Source organism: Perna viridis, chromosome 13, assembly GCF_037379345.1.
Source record: "Perna viridis isolate PV_CMFRI_1.1 ecotype Kerala chromosome 13, ASM3737934v1, whole genome shotgun sequence".
NCBI lineage: Eukaryota > Metazoa > Mollusca > Bivalvia > Mytilida > Mytilidae > Perna > Perna viridis.
Genome location: NC_142457.1, coordinates 20,173,997 through 20,192,336, shown reverse-complemented (window position 1 = coordinate 20,192,336; position 18,340 = coordinate 20,173,997). Strand labels below are relative to the sequence as shown.

At 30.9% G+C, this 18,340-nt stretch overlaps 1 protein-coding gene across 5 annotated transcripts in view; it reads right to left on the bottom strand.

Annotated features, from left to right (window-relative positions):
• The window catches only part of LOC148599878 (cardioacceleratory peptide receptor-like), a 43,880-nt gene extending 27,013 nt beyond the window's left edge, over window positions 1–16,867 (bottom strand). For 2 of the 5 annotated variants that reach the window (XM_088558563.1, XM_088558567.1), the window contains exons 1-4: window positions 16,611–16,735; window positions 13,464–13,693; window positions 5,347–5,479; window positions 4,611–4,714 (exon numbers count right to left, since the gene is read on the bottom strand). In XM_088558563.1, the coding sequence (XP_088414689.1) occupies window positions 4,611–4,714; window positions 5,347–5,479; window positions 13,464–13,604 (378 nt within the window). In that variant the 5' untranslated portion in view covers window positions 13,605–13,693; window positions 16,611–16,735. The other 3 variants (XM_088558564.1, XM_088558565.1, XM_088558566.1) reach the window with 3 other exon arrangements.
• Window positions 16,868–18,340: the final 1,473 nt, after the last annotated feature.

Genomic DNA, 18,340 nt, shown 5'->3' with positions numbered 1-18,340 from the left:
CTTCAGTACTTTAGGCATCTCTAAACCTCCGTCGAAATAAGAAACGCCAAACAATTGCCTATCGGCGAGATGGGTTCTTCTAAACCTCCATCAAAATAAGAAACGCCAAACAATTGCGCCTATCGCCGAGATAGGTTCTTTAATTATCATTTTCTTTTCATCTCTACATTGTTTTAGATAATTTACATCTCATCGTTCATCAAAAAAAACTAATAACACAAATTGCACTATACAATAAACTGCCATTAAATGGTTTATTATTGTATGACTCTCTTAGTGAAGTTAAATCGCACGGCGTTGTGTAAACTTAATTATAAATTCCCTTTTATAAATATCAATGCAATTGCGTCAATTTATTCTGTTTATTATTCTAGCCAACGAAAATCGTATACGTATTTCCATCAAAATGATTTTAAATTGTATAAAATATGTTTATTGTTTAAATGTTAAAGGGGGTCGTATATAATGTATCCTCTATTTTTTGTTTGTCTGTTGGCAGTTTTTCATAAATATTGCATCACTAAATACGGAGCAAATAATCATATAATTTTTCTTTTATTTTTATTCTCATACAAATAATGAATAATTCCCATTTGGAATCTGCACAGTCTCGCTTTACTCAAACACAATTTTTATTATTACATGTAACAATTTACCAAAAAAAAATACAGATTTAGCATAAAATTTCATTTATTTATTTTCTTTTATTACAATATTGGTAATTCCCAATCTTTTTTATTTGTCTTGATATGCTTACAAAATGTTTGCTTTATAGAGTTTTATAAAGCAGTCCTCTCAGCGGCACTACATATAAAAATCTTACATGATAATGACATGTCTGACAATATGAAATCATTATTTACTTTAAATTGAGGAAAAGGAAAAAATACCTCATTTTTATAAAACAGGAAAAACATACAAAACGATTGAAATAGCAAAATGGATTGTCTATAAAGTATTCAATTTTTCCTGCAGAGAAGGTAGCCAGATTAATTCATAATGATCATACATATCTCAGTAAATTTAGATAAGTGCCAAAATAATATTTACGAGAAGATTTAATGCCGTATAGCTGGTCATTTTGGCGTACTTAAGCGGTCTGTCTTACAACGCCAAAATACATTTGGCAAAAAATTTAATCCTGGGTGCAATACATTGTGCACCCCTAAGCCTTCGTCAAAATAAAAAAAACGCCAAAAGTTTTTGTATATATTATTGCCTAAAACCTGTTGTTGTCTTTACTTTAAACTTATTTGATATTAGGTATGAATATTGAAGGATTGCATAATACAATAACCGAACTGTAAACTGTAGGCTCAATATAACAAATTAAACAGGACATAAACGGAAAACAACTTTTATAAAAGAGGTGGCAAAAATTTCCACTTATCACTTTTTCTTAGTTGGCGTTTTTTTGCATAATTATATGTTGTTTTGTAAAACATCAGTTTTTGGCCAAAATTGCAATCACGTGATCATCAAAAATGTATTTATTTCCTGTCATATTAGTAATTTCTCTTCTTTTACAATAATGTCAGATAAACGTTACGACAAATATGACACCCGTTTGCATGATTTTACCGTTGCTTCTTTTTTACCGGTAAGTGTATAATACTTTACCACATTCTCTTACACATATTAGTTTGGGATCTGTCATTTCTGAAGATAATTCCATCTATAAAAAATAATTAAGAGTATTTTCGCCTAGGAATCGGGAAATGAATTAATAGGATTGTACTATTTGTAGGGGCATTACTATCACTCTGAAATTTGTATTATCGTATCTGACAACTCCTATGCTGCCAATTTAAGATAAGCTTTAATGGTTAAATCAATACATAATAGGACGGAGGATCAGACAGAACAGATGCAGTTCTACCAGGCAGCCAGTTTCTGCAGAATGGCAGATATAGTTCTACCAGCAGCCAGTGTATGAGGAATGACAGATATAGTTCTACGAGGTAGCTAGTGTTGGTATGGCAGATATAGTTCTACCGGACAGCCCGTATGACATATAAAGTTTAACCAAAAAGCCAGTAGCCATATCACTGATATAGTTCTACCAGACAATCAGTAGTCATATTACAGATATAGTTCTACCAGAGAGCCAGTAGTCATTTCACAGATATAGTTCTACCAGAGAGCCAGTAGTCATTTCACAGATATAGTTCTACCAGAGAGCCAGTAGTCATTTCACAGATGTAGTTCCACCAGACAGCAAGTAGTCATATCACAGATATAGTTGTACCAGACAGCAAGTAGTCATATGGCAAATATAGTTTTACAAGGCAGTCGGTGATATGGCTGAGTAATCACGGGCACCAAGGTTATAGCGGTAATCAAAAGAGTGTATCCAGCGACAAAGACCAGACATGGAAAACAGACATACACAAAAAAGAACATAAAGAAACTAAAATCATACATGTAAAGAAACAAAAGCAAATCGGCAACTCGGAGTAGTTCTACCAAGGAACCAGTGTCAATATGACAGATAAAGTTTTGCCAGGCAGCCAGTGTCGGTACGACAGATAAAGTTCTACAAGACAGCAAGTGTCGATATGACAGATATAGTTCTACCAGACAGCCACTGTCGATATGACAGAAATACTTCTACCAGGCAGCCATGGTAACCAGTTTCATTGTGCAACATTTGGTTTTGCGAGTCAGGCAGTGTCGTTGCGTATATAGTTCTACCAGGCAGCGGGTATTGGTATGACAGATATAGTTTCACCATACAGCCAATGTCGATATGACAGATATAGTTCTACTAGGCAGACATTGTTCTATCAGGCAGTCAGAGTCGGAATGAAATGTATAGTTTTACCATGCAGCGAATGTTGATCCAACTTTTCCGATACATAGGTGATGGCAGAAGCCAATCATCATTAGCATATTTGGTTGCGTGTTATAATCACTTATAAAGTAAGTACATTTAATAGTAAGATTATTACACCGACCATTTTTACGAATAAAAATTGTCTGAAACGTCTATTACAATATAATCTTGGTAATTTACGTACTGTATTCATATGACCACATGACCAGAAGATAAGACATAACATTAACGATACTTTTAACTGATAAGTTATACTCCTTGAGACGTTTTGATTTCCCGCATACCCGATAAATTCCTAAACGCATGCAAACCGTTCACCAAACGCACGATAAACGAACGTTCTAAACGTGCGATTAAACGCACAATATACGGACTCTCTTAGATTTGGTTTAAACGCACGTTTATGGCGTGTGTTTTAACGCACGATAGACGAACGATTACAGATATAAAATTTCTATAGAAATAAAACAAAAAAAGAAATAGCAAAAATATGTAATTAAAAGGTGGGAAAAAAAACAAGTAATGGAATTACCAAAATAAACGAACGCCTCTATCGAGCGTTTAAACGAAAACTCATATCGTGCATTTAAACAAACGCTCCTATCGTACGTTCAAAAGAACGCTTATATCGTGTTTTGATTGTGCGTTCACACGCACACATAACGCTCTGCAAACGCACTTTAAACAATGCACAAAACTAAAAGGGGACACGAAAGAGTTTCAGTATACATATGATTCACTCCTATGGATCCGGAAATATGTATGTAGTAATAAAAAAATCAACCCAGGATTACCTATAACAAATGATAAAGCAAAGGGAATTTTGAAGACAACACAATGCTGGGAACACCAAAAAGGTCAATGTAGAAAACCATTGCATTAAGCAACACGCATGAATTAAAAGGTTCATACAGATATTACAAAAGCACAAAAATTACTTATCATTACTGAGGAAAGCTAAAATGGATAAATCCAGCAACACACGAACACGAACAGCATCCAAGAGTCGGTGGATAATCTATAATACTAATATAGATACCCCGCACTCTATACAAATGCAAAACACGATACGCAGTCCATGTGCAACGGTTCGGTTTGCATTCATGGCTTCACTCGCTCCCGATTTATTCATTTAAATTTAAGTCCGGTAATGATAAGACGAATACGTATCTAGACAAGCAATTTCAATCTAAAATTTTATCGATATCAACGGAAAAATTGAAAACAATAGACTAACATCGGCAAGCCCTGATTTAGAGTACAGTTTGATGTCTTAAAAAGTATATCGAAATTATGATATAGTTTTCCATTTAGTTTTGAAATGATATGATTCAACTTTTCCTTTATTCTAAGAAGATGAACAGTCTTCTTAATCTTCTTGTTAAAAGGGTAAGCAGTTAATGTCGAAGCACAAATTGTTTTATTTCACAATTACATTACTAAGCAATAGTTTTCGGCAAAAATACATTCTTTCTATCAGGTTAAGGTCTGGTACATACAAGAAAAGTCAAGCATTTGTCAAAGGAGGCACATTGTGTAGCAATTCAATGCCTGAAGTGGAAGTAAAAAATCTATGACTCATTTAGCAAATGTGTAATCGATTAAAACGTGTAGTAACCGCTGTATGAAACAATAAGCTCTAATATTGAATTTTGTGTAAAGGGTTCAAAATGTAAGAATTAAGTACTATTGTACTTCAACAGGAAATAGAGAAGTATTCAAGGATTTTTCTTAATTTATAAAGATTTAATCACAAAATTAGTTAAATCCATACCTGGGAAAACTTTACAATTTTACAAAGCGCTTCTCCACCGTTGAACTCTCCAACCAAACGCCATATCATATCTGGCATCAAACTTACTAAACCGACAAGTAAATCTGTAGATAAACAATTAAAATTACTTATCTGACAGGTTAATCTGTGGATAAGTCATACATTTGTCGTTACAAATTTTATTCATTTAATCATTTATTCATGTCCGCTATTTAGCATGTTGTATGTAAAATACAATCTCCTTAATAATATAATTCGTGCATTTAAAGTCATAGTTGTGAAGTTAAAGTTGATGAAACTGATACAGTTTTAATGATGGACAAGTTTAACTATTGTAAACGTAATATTTGGCTGTTGCTTATTTTCTGAAAGCTGCAAATATTCGCGGGTATCAATTGTCGCAGTCTTAAAAAACTCTAAGAGTTCTATAGTGCTAAAAGTCAATTTTCACGTTTTTATGTTGATCTTGAAAATTAGTACACTGCGAAAATTAACATTGTACGTGTTTTTTTCTCACTTGTTTTAGATACTTGAGGAGTTCCTGGTATCAGGACTGTTTGTTTCAAAATATAAAAAAAACTATACTTATTACAAACCCAATTTTAAATACATGCTTATTCGTCTTCAAATGAAGTACCATGCAACAATATAGTAACAAATGATACATAATGAACTTGTGTATCAGTTAATAATGTTCTTATTTTTTTAGTTGCACTTGTTAAAAATGTATTCTTACCTGCTATTGCCAAATGCAGTATGAAAAATGTCATTCGTGATCTATTTTTAGCGACAGAAACAGCAACCAAAACAATTGAATTTCCGACGATGTTTGTTATCAGTAGAAATATCATAAACGCTAACTGTATATCCTGTAAAAGATAGATTTAACGACAAATCAAAGAGGGCTTAAATTAATTCCTCCTTGTTGAAAGTATGTGAAATTATATTAAAGTAAAAATTTCAATAAAGCTTATGAAACAATACAACCTTTTTAATTCAAGTTGCTGTCAAAATAGAAATCACAAGAAAGTTATTTTTTTTTAAATTATTCATAGAGAAATAAGATAACCCTCTTTATTCTTGGCCTAAGTTAACTGAAAACAATTTATTTATAAAATAGACAATGATTGTTTTATATAACATTTTGTAGTAAACTAAAGCCAAAGTTACGACACACTAAAAGAACTGTCATCCTTTCCTTTTTGCCAAATTTCTATTTGAAATATATACGATCTATATCACTAACTGACTTTCCAGTTTATATGAAAGATTATCCTTTCGAAGTCTTTTGAAGTAATAAAGGTCTCAATGTTACATTTCTTATTTTAGCATGAATATTTGATTGGATTGATTTGTCTGAGTCTTGATAAAAACAAATCTAGAAATATTGTCCTTTTCTTAAAAACACTCTATCTGTCGATGGCTGATACATATTAAAATTGTTTCTAATGATTTCAAATTTGTAGGTAGCATCTATTTAGCACGTAAGGCAACAATAAGCAATCAAGGATTTGAAGTTAATAATACCTTTCTACCAATCATTCCAAATAATCATTACATTTATTCATGCCAAATTCAAGGCACGTTATATTTATGTGCAATTTAAGCGGTTTAATTTATTTCCGGTTACAGCTTTAATCTGCATTCTTTGATTGCGGAGATATGGGTAATATCAGTACAGGACAATAGCAGCAAATGTTGAATTTGACGACTGACGTGAAACAGAGTTGTGTTGTTATAAAGATAAATACCAACACCGGTGTGAGATATTCTTTATTTTCTTTGGTCATCTTCATTAATACCTTGGTCGGATTCAGATGTCTTAACGTGAAATGCTGCGCGATTAATTGCGTACATCCCATTTTGGCCAATTTGCTAGCTATACCACATTGTAAAAAAAGATAATAAAAATTATAGATTAGTTATAAGACGTAAAATATTGATTTAAAAAATACGGGCAAAAAGTTAAATTGAAAGCGCTGCGTGTTACGTTTTGATAAATTTAGAATGTCTTGCATTGTATATTACTCGTGTGATTATATTTTTCGTTATGTCTTTGTCCTTTCCCGTTTTTACCAAATATTTTTTTTTCTATTACAAGATGTGTTTTTAATTTTTTTCTCTAATTCAAGGTATGTTGAACCGAAAAGATGGTAGTAGGTTTGAGCTTAAGTTGCTCACAGGAGTTTGCATCATTCATATGTTTTGGATAAAATTAAAGTACACTAACAAAGATTACTAAAAAGAACCTATTTAAATTCATGACTATAGCACCACTAAAAAGAGCTTGTCTGAATTCACGACTACAACACCACTAAAAAGAACCTGTCTGAATTTACGATTACAGCACCACCAAAAAGAACCTATCTGAATTCACAATATAAGAAAATATCTTTTTATGATCAATTTTGTTTAAATGAAATTTCAAAACTGAAGGTGAAATAATTTAACAACTAGAACACACAACTGATTTAACACAAAAATCTCCTTAAACTGAATTAATTAATACCTTGAGATGGATTAATTCTACAGTTTTCAAATATATACGTTCATAAAATCTACACTACCAAATGTGCCACATATCATAATCCCATGGTGCTTTATTCATATGATATTCATACGGTAATCATATGTTAATCATAGGATAATAATACGGTAATCATATGATAATCAGAGAATAATGATACGGTAATAATATAATAATAATCATACGGTAATCATATGATTCTCATTTGGCTTGAAAATATGATGACCATGTTTGTGAAAAACATATGTCATATTATAATCATGCGATTATTATATGTAAACTGAAACATCACCATTTTATGGTGCTTGATTCATATAATATGATTCTCGTGTGTGGCACACCTGTCTGTTAGCCTTGTCTTGCAACATTCAAATTTCAAGGTTATAAAAGTTTAAAATTATGACTAAACATTGAACTTTGAGCGATAAATTATTCTTAAATCAACGGTATTTCATTAAATATTGTTCGCTTCAGTTCTTGTTTTCTTATCATCTAAACACACTGTGCGAAAAAAAAAATATGAGCAATAACACGTTTCTTCTCCAATTGTTTCTGCATTTCGCTGCGTCCTCTCTTTGATAACTCATTTGAAAACAATGGCTAATATTATCTCATTTTATAGAAATATGTAATATTTATGCCTTATTAATTGATTATAATAAATTCAATTTAGTTTTACAATCTGGTTGAATGAATGAACACATGAAATGTGACTTCGAAATGATACGTTTCCCTTTGAAATATTAATTAAATTAAAAGCTATTGTTTACATCATTGCACTTCTTGTAAGTACACCTTAAATTAACATTAAGGATGCTGTGAATAAACTATAATACTTTCAGAAATTTTAATTTGTTCATTTATTTAACTGTGTCATTTTAGTGTATGCATAACTTTTTTTATAATATAGGTTACTTATGTTAAACGTTTAACGTAATTTGGATTAGATAAGTAATTTATAAATGCTTTCAACTTATTATGAAAACACTATTGATATCATACCACTAGAAAAAACGTACAGTGGAGAGAGTTAGATGCTATACATGTATTTGAACAAAATGGCGGACAAAATGTTGTATAAAATTGAATTAGTTTTCAAATGAAAAAATAATTCTCCAACAACCTTGAGAAAATGTTAAGGATAAGGAAAAATGGTAGTGTATTCCGTAGCATGTTCATCGCATTTCACCGCCTATAAGGAGAAAATGTAAAATAAAGTAGTACATATTTGAAATAAAGGCCTATAACTATATCAAACAGAATCATCAACATATTAATCTATACATATATTCTAAATATCAATGTAAAAAGATAAAAAAGTAAACAAAACAACAAAAACAACTTCAACATTAATTCGGAAACCAAATTTAATAAACTACATTGATGTCAATAGAAAACAATTGTTGTTATGGCGAACTTTGTGTGGAATAAATATCTAAAAATATCACTTTAGTCTCATTGTTGTTTTCTGTTTTTGTTTTTGAAGTTTAAGGAGTTTTATTTATCAGTATATTCATACTTAAAATGTATGGCACCGATCCTGTACACATTTTTTTAACATGCTTTCATTAACAATTTAAAGTGTCTAAGTATGAATGAAAATGTAAGCGTTCATTCTGAAATGACAGGTAATATATTTTCAGATAGTTCACGCGGAATCAATGAATGACAGACAATATATATTCAGCTAGTTCACGCGGAATCAATTTGCTTTTGTACATGCCAGATTCAGCATTTTATAAAAAAAAAAGATCAGGAAAAACCGCCGTAACTTAATTAACTGTACTCTTTGCACTATATGTTGATATTGTATTGAATCGTCTGTCATGGAACATCTAACACATTTATGTTAGGTTATCTTTTTTTAATTAAAAACATCGTGATTTGCATCCGATAGAATGAACAATAACAAAACGTGTTTACTTGTAAAGCTTCAAGTCTGCGACATTTTTACCGGATGTAAAAAGGAATTGCAACAAATATTGTTTTACATTAAAGGACCATACTATAAAATTACAACAAAATATAATGAAGTATCCTGGTGAATTGTATGTCTACAATATATTAGTTTTCACCTTTGTACTTTGGCAAGCAAACTATCATATATTAATTCATTGAGGTTTGATTGATATTTTGTAAAGTTTCAAAGAATCCATATGTTTTGACAACTAGTCAAACAGCACAAATAACATTAAAATTCGCAAAGGGAAATGAGGAACACTAACTTCACTAAATTAATAAAAAAAAAAATAAAAGCAGTTGATCTGGAAGTTTGGGCGAATTCTGTAAGACACTACATGTAGTCCTACTTTGTTTCTACCATGTACAAACTACCATGTGTAATCTTAGTTTTTATTGGCAAATACTGAAATAGGATAGTAAAGGTACCTTAAATGTGATATTAAAATCATTTCCGTTTTAAAATGCCATGGCGGCCGAGTATGTCCTAAGCTCTTGGCTGATATATCTAATGACAGAAGCCAAGTTGCTCACAATTCCAGTCGAGTTATCAAAAAGAATTGTCACTTATTTACAGTTTAGTACGATTATACAGAAAATACTTGTTACCGGATGAAAATGAATCGGATAACAGTAAATTACGGAAACATTAATGGTGCAATCAAACAAATTATTCTCCAGAAGTTCTCATATTACTTAATTGATACCGATTGTAATCACATGACACAGTGAAACAACAAAACAGACAACAAGGAAGGAAGTACTTCCTTTAAGGCAAGTCATAATATTGTCAGCAAAACACAATGTATAATCTTGGACCACTGTCCGTAACCTCGGATCATTGTCTGGAACACGATAACTTCATATTTAGGCAAGGTATACCAACATCAACAATTCACAATAACCTCGAACCATTGTCTGGAACCTCGGACACGTTGTCCGGAATACAAATACTTCCTGTCAAGGCAAGTATGCATCAAAACGTCGAAGAAAATTAATCAACACTAACGAGTTACGGAAAGTTACAGCTCTCAAGATCAATATTCCTCTTACATCACTTGTCTCCAAAAACACATCCCTTTGCCACATAAAATAAATACCAACAACACATTCGCTCTGTAACCTTAGATTCCTAAACATCAAATCTCCATCCCTTTACATGTATGGGTCCGGGTATCTAATTCTATTCCACTACTAAATTTCAATCTCCAATATCCCTAAACTGAAAATCAAACCTCCTATATATTGTTAAACTCATATTTTACACCAACTATGCACCAACTATTTTCAGTATCATATCTTACATAACTGACCTATATTAAGCACCGATTCAACACCAACTTAGAACCAATTTCCAATAAATCAAAAACTTTAACAACATTCTACATGAGTAACATGATACTGTACTTCAACACCTTTCCTATATCAAACTACTTAAAAATAATAAAAATAAACTTTAGGATATAAAACTCATGATACAATGGCTACTACAAAATATGCGTACCAAAACAGGCAACTAATTGTCATGAAAATATACAAATGATTGAAAGAATTTGTACGGCCAGAGTGTTAGGGAAAATATATAACGATACTGTAAGTATATCGCTCCTGATAATTATCAAGACATACAAAAACTTCAACAACTAGATTATAACGAAAGGGTATGTATACATTGCCGTTACTAGAAAAAGACGGAAATATGCTCGCTTCATTACTATTGAGCATATTAATATACTATAATGTGGAACAAAGTCAACAGCGAAGAAAAGTAGCTTTTGGACAATAATAATCTGTAATAGAAATATGACATATTTGCCATTACTTGATTAATTGAATTTGTCAATAAAATGGGGGCGTCGACTTATAGTATGTGACTTAATAAACACATATATTAGTTACTAAACAGATTGGATACTTGATTAGTTACTAAACACATAGGATACTTGATTAGTTACAAAACACATAGGATACTTGATTAGTTACTAAACACAAAGGAAACTTGATTAGTTACTAAATACATAGGATACTTGATTAGTTATTTAACAAATTGTACAGTTTATTTTTAAGAAGAAAAAGATCGTGCTTTTTTTATGATTGTTTCGATTTATATTTTCTTTTCCTCAGTCAAAACAAAACAAAAAGTTGCTCATAAAAAGTCAAGTCCGGGGTAGACAAACGAGGAAAGGAAAACTATGACCCGTTGAATAAATCAGTTTTCATGGTGCTGATGGAAACACCATAACGATCCACTAGTTCATGATGGCGACCATAAAACTTCTGTAGTGATGCCTTTAATTTTGTAGCAACATAACCCTGTTCCAGAAGCCTATTTGTTAGAGTTCTAGCGCGATACAAGAAGTCTGCGTAGTTCCGGCAAGCTCTGGCATAACGTATGAGTTGTGATATGAACACTCCATACGCAGGAGCCGAAGGGATGTTGCCACAGATGAAAGGAAAGTTGACAATTCTGAATGAAAAGTCATCACGTTTGTCGTAAAGTTTGGTCATAAGTTTTCCTTTACAATCGATTTCTAAGTGTAGGTCAAGATATGAGGCTGACTTCACAGTGTCTGTAGTATCCTTTATCTCAAGTTCTATTGGGTAGATGCGATGTATCAAATCCCCAAAATTAGGATTGTTTAAAGATAATACCTATATAGCGGAAACTAAGATTGAAAGATCTAGCCAAACGATATTCTTTCTTTCTGATCAGATCAGCTATAAAGTCAGTCTCATAAGAGTGAAGGAATAGGTCAGCAAGTAAAGGAGCACAATTTGTTCCCATTGGAATGCCTACCGTTTGTTGAAAAACACGTCCACCACACTGGACAAATATGTTGTCAATTAAAAATTCCAGCATTTTGTAAACATCTTCCTCTGTATATATGGAAGATGATTTGGAATTATTTCTTACAAAGTATGAGGAATCTCTACCAATAACTATATATTTGTATCTAGTTGTACCATCTTTGTTTTGGAAAAACAACGATGTATAATGTTTTTAAGTCGGGATTTTAACTGAGTATGGGGAATAGAAGTATACAGTGTTGAAAAATCATAGGTTTTAATGCTATTATATTCAGATAATAGTCTTGAACTGATTGTCTCCAAGAGATCTTTCGAATTTTTTTCAGAATCCACATTGAATTTATACCACTACGGGAGTGTTGTGGTAGGACTGCAGGCCCTCTTTGACAGTTGAGAGTATAGAAGTTAAAAGTTTTGAAAGAGGTTTAGTGGTACATTTTGCAGATCCAGCTATGAAACGTTGTTTGTATGGATTCTTGTGGAGTTTAGGAATCCAGTACATAGACGGTAAATCACAATCATCGTCCTTGGTAGAGACACCAAATTGCGTTTTTTATTCCTAACCTTTTTTCTTGAATGTAATAATTAATCATTCACTCAAAGAATGTAAATATCAGTACAAGAGATGCTTTGATGACATTGAATCTGTCGTTAAAGTAAGATATAGAGAAAGGGATTTGCCAATGATCAAACGAAAATCACTTATTGTCACAAACCGTCTACATTTAATAAAGTCGATGACATTTATTCAGTATTTAGAGTAATAATCAAATAATAGTAATTTTATTTTTTATTAATTTTTTCAGGAAGTAAGTTCTTATTTATCTACAACGTCAATAAAGCGGTGAGAGTTAAGGAATGGTAAGTATGCGATCAATGAAGCGGTGAGAGTTAAGGAATTGTAAGTATATGATCACTGAATCCATTTATGATTTGTGTCAACATCTATATAGAAATAAAACTGGAATATGTCATAAAGTAAATCCATATAAAAAATGTATTTCTTATAAAGGTATATTGCAAATCAAGTGGAATACATTCAATCATAAACATCAGTGTTTGCGTTCAAGGAGTGCAAATGATATCGCATTTCCCCTGTACTATATACCATATAATTTCTTTGAACCTTCTTTCTTTTGTGGTTCAAGCCGCTATTTATAAGTTCAATTTTGTAGTCATTAATAAATTGAAAACAAACGTCAAACCATACATTACCAGTTTTATCTACTCTTAGTGATTCAGATGCAAAATTAGTTTGTTTCCTTTGTTCATGTTATTCATGTTAACAATCTGTATGAAAAACAGATTTAATAAAGACCCATTACATGTGTTGATTAGTATAAAACCATCATGGACTATTTCTTAACCATTTCTCTTCAGGAACGGATACATTTGCACAACATAGTTTGATATCAGATATAACCTGTTGTTATTTAAACGACTAGAATAAATGCAGTAAAACAAAACGAATGAAAAATAATTTTATCCACTAAGTTGTGATGTTGTGATCAAACGATATTATTTAAAAAAACTTTTAATAGATCAAAACCAATATTTACCATTATTTTCTGTGATATGTCAGGTGGCATGTTCTTACTCGTCATAGGTTGTTCTGTAGGTTCTCCTGGAACATCCGTACCTGCTGGTGTTTCATATAACACAGTCGAATTCATGTTGAAGAGATTATATGTATAGTTCATTACTGTATACTGTATACTGTATAAAGTTGATGGAACTTAACACACAAACATTGGGTACGTTGTTTTGAATATTGTCTCAAAATTGAACTCTGAAAAAAAGTAATGTATCTTTTATTCTGTCTTATAGTGTATTATGCTGCCTGAGACAAAAAGTAAAACTTTATCCCATAGTCAAAGAGAACATACATATCTCATGAAAAAAAATTAATAAACATAAGATTCCGCTGAAAATTTGACACAGTGTTACAAATCCAATATAGGCTTATTAAAAGAATTGTGTTTCTATATAGGACAGGAAACAGATATATTTACCGTTATCGCTTATAACTTTATTAGGTTATGCATGACTTCCATGTACATTATCAATTTAACGTTCATTAGTTTGCTCGTTTGTAAAAGGAAAATGTTATTTTAGCAATAGTCGTCTCCATTGTTAATAATTAGAAGAAAGTGCCCTCCTATGTAAACAAGACACATAATGTTCTATACATACGAATAGTCGGCCAATCTTTGAGTACATGTATGTAAGTTCGGTATTCTTAATGGTAAGTGCGTTTCATACAACGATTGTAATATATTAAACTTTCAAAATTGATAATAATTAGTATATTACCATGTTTTCTTTTTCCTTATATTTACTGCCTCAGCGTTACTTGTAATGTTTAAACTCCAAATGTTTACAATTAAAATATGCGGTTTGAAAGGAAAACCAAGGTTCGAACCGTAATAAAGAAATAGAGAATTCAAGAACATTGAATAAGAAGGTAAAACAGACACACTCAATAGGGAACCTGAAATAACCGAAACAAAAACTAAACTAAACAAGCAACACGGACTCACTTGAAACTGGAACCAATAGTCTTGATACAGTCACAAATAATCCACAACATGGTTCTCTTTATGGTTCATACTTGATTGCAATATTTCATGTTTTCATATTCTACCCCCCATGTATGTAGAGGATCGATGTTTGCAAAAAGAAAGTATTATTGAGTAAAACCATAATTATTGGATGAATATGTTGAAGTTGAAGCCGGTGTTTTGTTTAAGATATATACGTTTGTTCTTAATAAAGTTTTTTTTTACTAATAAATATTTATGCAGAAAAGTTTGATGGTGTCACACATATTATCAAATAGTTATGTTACAAATGTGAAAAAAAACACGTTAAGATAACACAATAAGTACTGGCCTTATATAAATAATTCCTGGAAGGTTTACAATATCAATTACCCATATTGTTAGAGAATGCAAATATTTCCCAGTTCTTTATTTCATATCAATTAACCTTAGAAATTGCGATACACCACTGACAGTTTATATCATAATACTGATCAACCAACAACACCCAAGAGCAATTACCAATCAAATTGAATATGGCTAAATGACGCTTATCAATACACTGAAACATTTCTGATTAAGTGAAATTGAATGTAACTCTTCATCATTGATTTAAAGTATAAATTATGTCTACTTTTGTACATCATATACCATAGAAATCAAGAGACAAGAAGCGAATGAATGTTAAATAACAGTTTAAAAGAATATAACATCCATAAGTTAAAATGTACCGATAAAGTCTGTACGTTACTAATACCAAGATTTCATTATCAGTGAAAACAATTACCCCCATATTGAGGAAAGATTAACAAATGTGGTACTTTTCGTTCCTGGTATAAATGATCCTTTACTGTTAATTGTTTAAATTTTTATTTTTTTATTTATTTATTTATTTTTATTTTTTTTATTTTTATTTTTTTTATTTTTTTGACGACTTGAAGAATTGTAATAAGTTTGTTTCATTTTGTAGTAAACTTATAAGTATAACCACCACAATATACCTTATAGGCGTACATCTCACACGATAAAAGAAACTTGATCAAATAAAACCTTACTTCACTGGTTTTTTTCTCTATGCAATCACATTTTATTGGTAAGCATAGATATATATCTCATAATATCAACGGGATCTGCTGGTTTTATATTTGAATTAAGATACACGTGCTTTTTATCAAATCATATTGTACTATAATACTATCATCATTTGAGAAATGACAAGTAATTGCCCGTAAGAATATATCTATTATTTAATTACAGGTTACTAATTGGATTGAAATTGATATCTTTAAAGTTTATTACTGGGTATAATTACTTCAGGCAAAACATGTCTTAGTATCAATATAAACGTGGTCATCTATTTTTTGTCTGACGTTTAAACAGTTTTTGTAAGTTCAACATTATTTGTTGTTTTAGTGTGATGTACATCATGGATATAATTGATATTCTGATATATTTTTTTAAAAATTATTTTAAGATATAAATGATGAAATATATTTTTTCTTTTTCTAAATCTTCTGTGAAAAGGTTCAAAGTTATTTTTTCTTTAATGTCTCTTTTTCTCATACCAGATCTAAAGTCTGTATCACTATGAGATTAACACAGGTGAAAATGGGTTTACAATGTAAATGCTACGTTTATTTCCAGGAAGTATTCTTATAAATACAAAGATCTTACTGTCAAAATATTCTATTATTTGTTAAAATTGTTCGGTTTACATTAGCAAAGTTAATTTATCCAAAAAAAAAAATAAGTAAGAAGTCATTTGGTGGCTTACATGTGTCATATATATATATATGGAGACATCACTTTTTTTATTTTTCCTATGACTTTTGCCTAAAATGTATTAGATTGATAATTTCATTATTATCTTTTATTAATTTAATTAAAATAAAAAATATAAATTTATCAAAAAAATCTTAAACTACTTCAACACTTCATGCGATTGATTAGATGTGCGGAACAATATATTTACATCACTTTTGAATTATAAATTTGCCCTGTCAGTTTCATAAATAATTTTTTTCATATTATGATCGATACTAATTTGACAAGAAAATTCTTTGAAAACTTTATAAATCAATGGCTATAGCAAAATGAATAATTACTTGAATAAAACAAAATTCTTACCCCGTAGATATGTTCTATTAAATATGATTTAATTCTTACCCCGTAGGCACGTAGATTTAAATCCAAAGAGAAACTCACATATACATTGATTAACTAAAACCTATGAACTGAATTTACCTCGTTATCATAAATACATGCCTTAACAATCACTCGTGAGTATCAATGATAAAATATATCCTGACTAAATGTCATAATACCGTTTTTATACTCGGTGGAAATTATCTCAAGCTCCGATTTGTCAATGAAGAGCTATAACGCATTGATCAGCTTTCTTGATACATCGTAGCAAAGATTATACAGAATATGAACAGAGATGTTACAGATCTCATTTGATGATAAGATTACATTTAGTTTTCTTTGTATTTTGATAGTCAAACAATAAAAAAATCGTCATTCAGATAAATTTAGGTTGAAATAAATGCCGTTTTCACATACCTAACAAATATGCGTAAAAGAACCATTTAAATTTCTTAAAACACTGAACTGTGTAGGTTTTTAAAAAGAACACGAATGCAAAATAAACAGTGCTTACAGGTGAAAAAAACGTAACTTTGAAAATGGAAAATGGTGAGCAAAATTAATGATTGACAATCTTTGACGTTTCAATCCTCTGCAGATTCAAATTTAATATCAAGCAATCATTACAAGTGTTCCAAACAAATACGTCCTCCAAATTTCATTGGAATCTCAAAAGGCTACGTTCATTTGATGTATATTGAGTTTTTAAATACATTTGGTGATTATTATCAATGCTTGTCTAATTAGCAACAATGTTATTTCTACCTTGGGATATATAATGGGGCATCTGTGTCATCGTTGGAATTGATATTGTGAAACTGCAATATGATAATTTGTACTATACCAGTTATAAATTTTAGGGTGATTTTGTTCAAAATCTAACTGAACTTATGTTGATGTTCTGATTGACTTCATTTGATTAAAATATGAAATCGGAAATGCATGTATTAATTCCTTATAAGAGCATTATTAGTCTGCAAATTTCATAGTAGGTTAAGCTCTAGTCGTTTTCATTTAATTAAAGATTGTCATAAAATAATTGTTAAAATCATGATGATTTAAATCGGTATGGAACTATTGTACGCACGCGCCGACATGAAATAATGATGCCAATACATCGTACATTTTATCGCATGAAGTACCCAAACATGACACTTACTCGAGCCTAAACATTTTTTTTATTTAATCGTGCACATAACAAGATATTGTACATTTAGTAGTGCGCAGTACCAAAACATCATACATTTCTTCGTGCACAATACTAAGAAATTGCGTATTTAGTCGTTCACAGTACCATGAAATCAAACATTTAATTGACCAAGACATCGCACATTTAGTCATGAGCAGTACCAATACATCGTGCATTTAATCGTGTGACGTACAAAGGAATTGCAATTTGATAGCGCACAGAGTAAGACATGTTTGCGCTTTAATTTAATGTCGCTAGCGTAACCAACCCAAGAAGACTTAGGGTTTAAACTAGTTACATCCTCAACACTGACAATTAGCGGCAAAAAAGGAAGAATTGTAGCATTAGTATCCCCAGATAATAAATAAAGATAATTAGAATATTTCATATAATGTTTGGTGCAGCTTTTAGAATACAATTTAAGAACTATTTTTAGTGGTTCTAGTTTGTACAGTATCATATGCTAATATATGCTTTCATTACCTATTGATATGTTTTCGCCATCATTCACCGCTTGTGTAACAGTAATATTCTACAAATATTACCGAGAGTTCGATATGTA